The sequence below is a fragment of the Phoenix dactylifera genome, chromosome 3, assembly GCF_051530095.1.
Source record: "Phoenix dactylifera cultivar Ajwa chromosome 3, Ajwa_hap1_PhDact_Kaust_v1.1, whole genome shotgun sequence".
Taxonomy (NCBI): domain Eukaryota; kingdom Viridiplantae; phylum Streptophyta; class Magnoliopsida; order Arecales; family Arecaceae; genus Phoenix; species Phoenix dactylifera.
Genome location: NC_143192.1, coordinates 43,409,512 through 43,418,673, shown reverse-complemented (window position 1 = coordinate 43,418,673; position 9,162 = coordinate 43,409,512). Strand labels below are relative to the sequence as shown.

The 9,162-nt window shown below is 38.4% G+C and overlaps 1 protein-coding gene across 3 annotated transcripts; it reads left to right on the top strand.

Annotated features, from left to right (window-relative positions):
* Positions 1–3,743: 3,743 nt before the first annotated feature.
* On the top strand, positions 3,744–7,638 carry LOC120112023 (uncharacterized). 3 transcript variants are annotated; one of them, XM_088718521.2, is made up of 8 exons: positions 3,744–4,009; positions 4,931–5,063; positions 5,883–5,907; positions 6,045–6,166; positions 6,268–6,391; positions 6,479–6,802; positions 6,912–7,019; positions 7,119–7,638. In XM_088718521.2, exons 1-8 carry the CDS (start codon positions 3,772–3,774, stop codon positions 7,140–7,142), a joined length of 1,098 nt encoding a protein of 365 aa, XP_088574647.1. In that variant the 5' UTR covers positions 3,744–3,771; the 3' UTR covers positions 7,143–7,638. The 3 variants fall into 3 exon arrangements, with proteins under 3 accessions (XP_088574647.1, XP_088574645.1, XP_088574648.1); XM_088718519.2 differs by having other exon boundaries at positions 3,749–4,009; positions 7,126–7,638; XM_088718522.1 differs by having other exon boundaries at positions 3,760–4,009; positions 5,843–5,907; positions 7,126–7,638.
* Positions 7,639–9,162: the final 1,524 nt, after the last annotated feature.

Sequence of the window (9,162 nt, the reverse complement as noted above, 5' to 3'; positions counted from 1 at the left end):
ATTTGTTTCACTTTTTCGGTGGAGTAACTTTATCCAAGTTAAATAGTTTAGTAGGAGCAAAGTAGGCGTTTACAGCTTTAGTAGCTTTAACAGAAATAGGAGGCTATTCCACCCTATTTTCCGTGGCAACCCTCAAGCAAACAAGAGTTTAATGTGGAAATGAAAATTTTCCCAGTTCACAGTAGAGTTATTCCATACCCATAAAAAAAACAAAAGGATCCATCTTGTGACACATTTCACTCGAACGTTTCACTACCTTCCTCTCCTAACGGGAATGATCCTTGAGCCACAATTAGTTGAGGTCCGCTGACAAAAAGGCAGAAGGTGTAGTGTACTACCGGTGAACAATATCAGAGTTCATACTTTGTACTGCTTCATTCTTAATATTTTCAGTGTTTGGCTGGCATACAGTGGCTAGCTCACGATACAGCAACCTATATGATAGGTGGCTGGCACTTTTGAGTAGGGGTGGCAATAGGACCAGGCGGGGTCGATACGAGTCGAATCGGATATATGATAAAACAAAAATTTCTCGACTCAAATTTGATCTATTTATGAAATAGGTCAAAAATTTATATCTAAATTTGACCATTTTATTAAATGGTTAATCCAGCTCAATCTACGATGGATTGAAATAAGTTCAATGGATTAAACGGTCGAGCATTGGCGCTGTTCTCCAATCTAAAGTATTCGAAACTCCCGTGCTGTGTTTATACACATATCAGTATTTAAGCACAAAAAATATTGGTGCTTTCTATGATATCTTGGTTACGGCACGTAACCAGTACACGAGCTCACGAATATTGACACTGATTGCTCCAGTTGCATGATTTGGCCCAACACAACCGTGGAAGCTTCAACACCAATCCTTCTTGTTTACAGCCTGGGTCTCTGGAAAGAAAGATCTCTCGCTCACCAAGCATCATTATATATTTTTGTAGGCATTCTGTCCCACTGTATGGTTAGCATCTCGCGAACAGCCAGACGCCACTCATTCTCATGTAACATATCCTCGAGCATTGCTAAATATAACAAACTTTTTCTTCAGAAAATCTACTAAACAATATGGTATCAAGCTGGGAAGTAGTGGTCTCCATCATGACTTAACAAAATCATTGGAGTAGGTGCCAAAAATTGGGCACTTAGAAAGAGAGGCACATGTCTAACTTGTTTTGAGTTAGAATGGTTCTGTCAAAACTTACGGTCTTATTCAAAAAAATTAGCCGAAAGGTACTATTTGAATTCATTGATCATATATAAATGTCCAAGATCTATCCAACCAATAATCGATATAGGACTAAACACACGCGAGGGGCCCGGGTTCTTACATATTCTCTCCGTTTAAGCCCTGACATTCTTATTAGGCTAAGAGTTCAAATCCATTCAAATCTAATCACAAGTACCACGATCGATCTATGGTCAATCTCAATAGATTCGTGTTGCAGTATCCCCTAGTCCACATAGATTATGGATCGAATCCGCTTTGATAGCATTTGTTACAACTTAAGACTTCACCCAAAAAGGCTAGGCAGAAAATATTATTTGGATTCTTTGGTCTGATATAAGTATCCAAGATTTATCCAGCGAATAACCAATATGGGACTAAAGGCACGCCCGCATGAATTTGTTGGCCTCTTGATTCGCTCTTTCCCATTAACCTAACTTATGCATTGCAAAACGCGACAATTGTTTTATTCGTGCAAATTGGGGTGCTCTTGTTTTTTCCATTAACCTCAATCACTCGACCCTATTTTTCCAAATTCTTTCGTGCGTACAACTAATTGAGCTTGACCTTTTATTGTAGGCCCTTTTAATTACTTTAGTATTAAAGTTGGAAGTATTAGGTTGATTGATTAATGTGCCATAGCATGTGCTTGCGTGTCAGCGGACCCATCAAATGGTTTGAAGCCCTACCTACTAGACACAGACACAAAAAATTGTGCAAAAACCTGCTAATGTTTAGGCTAAATTGGTAAAAAACAGAAAAGAAAGAGATTTGTTGCAGCTCTAATTATCAAGAATATATAATTACATCAGAGAAGTTGATCTTAATGACTACCACATTAGCACTCGAGTCATCCACATGGCTCGCATGTTTGGGTGGTGGGGCCCCTTGATGCTAGGTTTTCCTTTGGGGAGCTAAATGCTGTATTTTTCTCAATATGGACTTCAGATCTAAATCATTCACATTTTAACAGGTCTTGGATCTCTCATCTCCTTCCCCAATATGCTTGATTAGGATCTCATCCATTGCTTGTTTGCTCTCTGATTGATGCTATTGGAGATTTTACATACATACATACATACATACATACATATATATATATATATATATATATATATATATATATATATATATATATATGTAGGTATGCATGCATGCATGTATATATGACTTAGCTCGTTCTTATTAATGGCATGTATGACAAAGTACCTTCAGAAATGCCTAAATAGAAGGAGAAAGAATATCCTTTTCAAAGAATCTCCGGTCGCAGTCCAGCTAGAATCGACCCAAATAGTATTGGTTTTCTTGGTCACGTCGTCGACCGTTGGTGCTCTGGACTAACACTAACCCTAGCTGATAACAGGTGTATGCATGCAGAGGTTTTTTTTTGTGTGCGCGCTAAAACCGATAGTATCATACATAACATGTATGGATACAACTAAAAAAATCAAAAAGTAGTACATCACATGCGGAGGCTTTCACAAGCCACTGGTCCAAGAACAAATTATTGCCACGCTACCCATCACACTCAGAATTTTTAAGATTTTGTGATCTTGTTCCAACAGATGAGCCCACCATAGTGGCTCTGGTGGTCTCTTCCCCACCAAAACCACATCATAAAGCGACTCTTTTCGTCATCAGACTTTTTGACAATGCTCACTACCAGAAAACACGCGTATAGTGACGGAAAACTAGTGACAGACCGTTATCAGTCACTATTTGTGACAGATTAGTGACAAACAGAAATTTGGTCACCATGGTGTGAATTTAGTGACAGATTAGTGACAGACCGGTCACGGAATACGCGGATAGGATGGGCGCCAAAACTTAGTGACCACCGTAGTGACGGGGTATCTGTCACAAAACTGGTAATCGAAATTGCAACCAAACAGTGACAAATTCAGCCGTCATAAATATCGTAACCCAAGTGTTTGTAAATTTTTAAAAGATTATTTTTGGCAGTGACGGGTTATTGACAAAAATCTCCGTCACCAAATTTAATTTTTAATTCCAAAAATATTAAAAATATTATTTTTGAGTAATTATAAATTTAAAAAAAATAAAAAGAGGGAGATCCAAAATGAAACTAAGTGTGCCCGCCGCCCCGCCTAAATTCCTTCGATAGCCCAAATCCCAATCGCTCTCTAGAAAATCCAAATCCCTTCTTCTCATTCCCAAATCCCATGGCGCCAGCTACAAACGATGACCCATTTGCACCCCTAGTGATTAATGGCAGTAAATTATTTGGAATGCTCCACTTAAGACTGAAAATGGGTCGGATTTTATCTGACCATATTCGTTTCCGTATTTGATTTGGGTTGGATTCGAATACTGTTTTCTTCATCCGATCGGATCCGAATGCAGATTTGGATGGTTGTTCAAAAATATTTCGGATATGGATATGAATAGATCTATTTTTTTGGATTCGAATTCGAATATCTGATTAAATAAATAATCAACGAGGGTCTTTTGGGATTTAGAACGGTCCATCAGTAATCCTACCAACGAGTCCATGACCCATCGTGGCAAAAAATAGAACACAACGCATGCCTCTTCGGTACAAAAGGCGGCAACGCGGGCACAGCCTCCTTCGCATTGTTTGCACTCCAGCGGCAGACCAAACCCTCCCTGATCTGTTCACGAGGGGAGAGAGCGAGCGGAGCGACCGAGGAAGAGACATCAAAGAGAAGAGAAGGAGCGGGCGAGAACGGGAAAAGTGGCCGTTTTTCTCTCCTTTCGGGCATCGCCACAGCGTCGTCTCCCCTCGATTCCGAGCAAGTTCAGGTATTTCCCCCGTCTCCCCTCTCTGCCCCCGCCCCTCTTTCTTGATGTTGGTACTCGACATCAGGAAGAGCCCTAGGGCTTCTTTCTCTTCAGTTTTAGGGGGATGAGCCATGTTCAAAGCGTTGTGGCCCAATTTTGTTAATTTTTCTTTAGAATCCGGTGATTACTGTATCCAAGCATTCGATTGTCAGTTTGCTAGGGTTTTTCAAAACCTCGTATAATTCGTTGTAGGCTTCAAATTATATCAAGAGGCTTGTTTTCTAATGCCCTCAGGCATCAAGATTGGAGCCTTTTGCTTGCAAGATCCCTAATAGCATATGTGATTCGTGAGTAGGGAGGGTCAAAGAGGGTTTAGGCTTTCCCCCTCTCCTATTTTAAATTTCCACCTTTGTTTAGGGTTTAGGGGTTGAGTAGAGAGGGTCAGATAGGGTTTTGGTTTTCCCCCTTCCCTATTTTAAATTTTCACCTTTGTTTAGGGTTTAAGGCTTTTATTGATCTTGCATCGAAGTTGGAACTTTGCATTTGTCTCCTGCTGTATCAGGGCAAAACCAACATTTCCCTCAGAACATTTCTATCTACAGAATCCATGAATGGCAGTGCCTTTCTCTAGGTGAAGGTTAAGCTCTTTCCCTCAACCTCTTGTTTATTTGCATGGACTTGGGAGTATTGGATTCTGATTTTTAACTTGAACTTCTATCTCTCTGTATGAAAAAATTGTACGATCCATGTCTTATTTTGTTCTTATAGTCATACATATCAGTGCTGATATTAAACTAGTTATCTAGCCAACCTTAACCATCCGGCCATGACTTAAAAAAGTATTATGATGGAATGAACATTTTTTATTTTAGTTTTGGCATCAAAATCTGATATAATAACCCCAAGTGGTTATTCCTTTAAAATTGTCTTTTGGATTATCAGAGCATCGGGCTTTGTGGGCTAATGCAGTATTCATCAACAAGACCATCAGGGTTATTTTAAGTCAGCTGCTGCCTTGTTTGCTTTGCAAGGCTAGAAGTTTATTGAAGAACAGAGAATTATCTTTACATTGCAGGTGCATCTATCTACACATATAAACTAGTGCGCTATTTATAATGAACATAATGTGCAAGGCTATTCTAAATTTTTTGGCATATTAAGTCGTCTTTAGTTGGGTAAATTTTTTAGCTGCATCATGAATCACGAATGCATTTATAGTCTTCCTGAAAGATCCTTGTCTCCATTTTCTAAGGACTGTAGGAGACAAGCCTCTTAAATCGTGTTTGTTCCCTAAGAGGGATTTTTGTATCCTATATTTTTTTAATATTCATCCCTGTTACCTACTTATCTTATCAGATATAGGGACATAGATCTCCTGCTGTCCTTTACTATAATGGTATCTGCATTGCTTCTTCTGCAATAGCAATACACATAATTATTTTGTTGAATGGTGTAATGATGTTGAATGACAATGTCATTAGTTTGTTATCATTTAGACGTGCTTGGGTAAATATCACATGAACAATTACATTATAGTGAATATTTTTGGGGTCCTTTTAAACAACATTTTTTCCCAGAATTGAGGTTTTATGTGATGAGATAGTATATACTGGTTAAGTATTTCTTTTTGACAGAGATTATTTGGGTGGCATGTAAGAAGGTTGAGTAGGGAGGGTTTATTCGTATTTTTCCCAAAATGGCAAGCTTATTTCACTGACAGATGCTGCCCCAGATGCATTTATTTGTATTTTTTTACAGATTTTGAAAGTTTGTCAGGGTCCTCAGAGATTTGGATCCTTTAGTGCCTTTTCATTTTAATCCAATCCAATTATTCGTATCTACTATTGATGTTAGTCTTACCGCTGCTGCTTAAATCTCTATTGGGAATGGCCAGCAATCCGCAGTCTTCTGGGGCACAGGTAGCATATATAACTCTACAACATCCTTTTGCCATTTTATGGTGTACTGTCCTGTTAATCTGAATGAATTTGTTTGATTTTTCTTTGTTGTTCTTTTTGCCATTGCTTGAATATAATGTGTTTTTTTTTTATAAAAGCCCCTTAGGCCTGCACTGGTGGAGTCCACAGGTCCACCTCAAAATTTTGGTCCACCAATGGGAGGATATGTGGATAAAAGAAGTGAAGCTGTCATTGGTAAGAGGAGGTGCAAAAGAGGAATGTATGAAAATATCACTTTCTTATATCACTAATTTGAATTTATGTGTTTGTTGCATTTAAAGTATTTAATTTATTTTCTAATGAATATTTTTTAAATTGCAGGTTTCTTGATTATGAGGTCAGTCACAAAGCTGTTGCTATCATGCGCCAATTTTTTAATGGTCCGTGGTTGTCATGGAGGGAGGTCCCTACACATGCTAAAGTTGGAATGTGGAACAAATTTGAGGTGATGTAATTAATTTATATTTCTTATCATTAACTTTTGCCCTTAACAAATAGTAAGTCTGATTACTTGCGATCTATATATTGTTAGGAGATACACACAATTCTTCCAGGACAATTGCATCATGTGCATGGAGTTTGGAACAAGCATTGTCAGCGACGATTGACAACCTCATTAGGGAAGGTCAGAAGCCAAAAGCTTCTGGAAGCAAAAGGAGATTTAAACAAAGCCCGTGATAAACCCCCTAATTGGATCTCTAGAGAAAATTGGAATAAGCTAATTGATATTTGGATCTCCCCAAAATGGAAGAAGAAATCAGAAGCCAACAAAAATAATAGAAACACCATGAAGAACGGTAGCATCTCTAAACACTGTGGAGGATCAATCACATTTGTCAATCATGACGAACGATTGGTACATATCTTTATTCAATTAGATTTCTATAATAATTTTTATATTATTGTTCAGTCATCTTAAATTAGCCCATTATATGTTAATGAATTTTTTCTTTTCTCTTTTGTAGAAATTAAAGTTAGGCAGGGAGCCAACAATAGTTGAATCTTTTAATCGGACGCATAAGACAAAGCAAGGCATGGGAGGATATGTAGATAAGAGAAGTGAAGCTGTCATGGTAAGTATAATTTTTTTATGATTCATAAATATTATTGAGCTTGCTCATGTTTATCTCTTGTTTGATCCACCATAATATTTTTCTCTTCTTTTAAATCAGCTGGCAGGCAAAGTATTCAGCTGAATACTCCAAAAAATATGGTGATGCCTCCACCTCAGATGCTCCTCCACGTGATTATGACTTGTGGTTTGAGGCAACTGGTGTCCCAACTCATGGCCATGTCTATGGCTTTAGTCCCCTAGAGGATCTCACTGGAATTATTGGGCAATCATCATCTGCTTCCACCTCTACAAGTCAAGCTCCAGAGCTGTACACTCATGAAGACCTTCTACGTATTCTTGAGCAGGAAAAGAAAAAATGGCAAGAGGAGGTTCTTCAAAAGATGAGAGAAGAGATTGGCTTTGGACCAAGGCATGCAGATCGGGGGAGTAATGGTGATTCTGGTTCTGCTGATCATGCTTCATTATAATTGTTTTTGCCTTAGATGATAGGTCTTTGCATTCCTAGGAGGAATGAAATCTCTGTTGATCTTTATGACATATTTTTAGACTTTGATTTTGATGGATTCAGGACATGTTGATGCCAATTTTGAATGACATTTAAAATGACTTTTGCGTAATGTTGAATGCCTTTGCTATTAATGATATTATTGTTATTATTATTATGTGCCAATCAATGTACCAAATGTACCAGGTTATTAGATTGTGATCGGTGACCAAATTTTGGTTACTAAATTGTTTACCAACTATTGTGACGAGCAGTCATAAACTTAGTGACAGGATTTTGGTCAATAAAAATTGATTTTGCTCAACGCGTTTGTAACCAATTAGTGACCGTAAACTTATCACTAGGTCAGTGACGGGATTAATGACAAATGTAGTGACAAAATGTGTGACCATGTCTGTGACGACTAAATCTGTCACTAAAGGTCGTGACAGATTAGTGACCAAACTTGTGACCGCATTCTGTGACAAAATCAGTGACCAAGTTGCCTTCGTCACTAACTCCGCAACTGGATAGTGACGGGAAATACATAATTTCTTAAATATTTAATTCTTGAATTTGTAACGGCTTAGTGACGGCGGTTCTGTCACGGAGGTTAGTGACGGGAATCGCCGCCGTCACGGAGAATTTAGCGACGCGTGTTTTTGTAACGAAGTCAGTGACGGGAGCTCCGGTCACAAATTCCATATTAGTAACCGGAAACACGGTATAGTGACGGGAATCTCCGTCACTATACGCGTGTTTTCTGGTAGTGGCTTAAACTGAGCTATCTATATGTGCACTGAATCTAGGCCACCCGGAATTGGTTCTTTCCCTAATCCTTCTAAGGGTCACCAATTACTTAGTGGAAGAATCACTCATTGTGCCGGTGCCACATCTTAGAAAAGCTTCCCTCAGAAACAAGTGCAGGGGAGACTTTCTGCCAAGAAATTGTGAAAGCTGACATGCCTAACCATTGGAACTATCGAGAGACCACCGCCCCTGGGTATCGATACCATAGATCAACTAGAGCATGATCTATTAGAAATTGAACACCATTATTATTTTAAAATTTATTTTATATTCACTAGGCTAAAGTTTACCAATTCAGCCCAGTGACTTTGGTATAGTTGTTGCTACTTCTTGTTGTTGTTTGTTTTAAAAATTGCAGGACGATGACTTTTTCAATATTATGAGATCATCGAGTGTTAGCACATCTCCTAATTTGAGGAGACTTGATGTGGCCCACTTGATCAAGTTTACCCGTATCAAAATAAACACAACCTTGATTAAATGGTGACTTAATCCAATCTGATTAAAGGTTATTCAGAATTGGATGGAAACTAATTAGAGATAAATCTTAAATATAAGGATCCGGATCTCTAATCTAGCACTATAAATAAGCATGTGGATCCATCACTTAAGACACTCAAGTCCTGCATAGGTTAGAAGCTCCGGATCTCCTTCTCTCTCTTGCTGGTTTCTTCTTTCTCTTCTCTCTTGTGTGGGCGCTTGATCAGAGATGGGTGGTTGGTACTTAATCAAAAGTATTTAATCTCAAGAGTACTTAAACAATGCTGGAGGCCAGTAAAAATCTTTGTTTAATTTATTATTTTGCTATGCGTATTTGCTTACATCGGGGCTTCTATGTTCTTGTGTC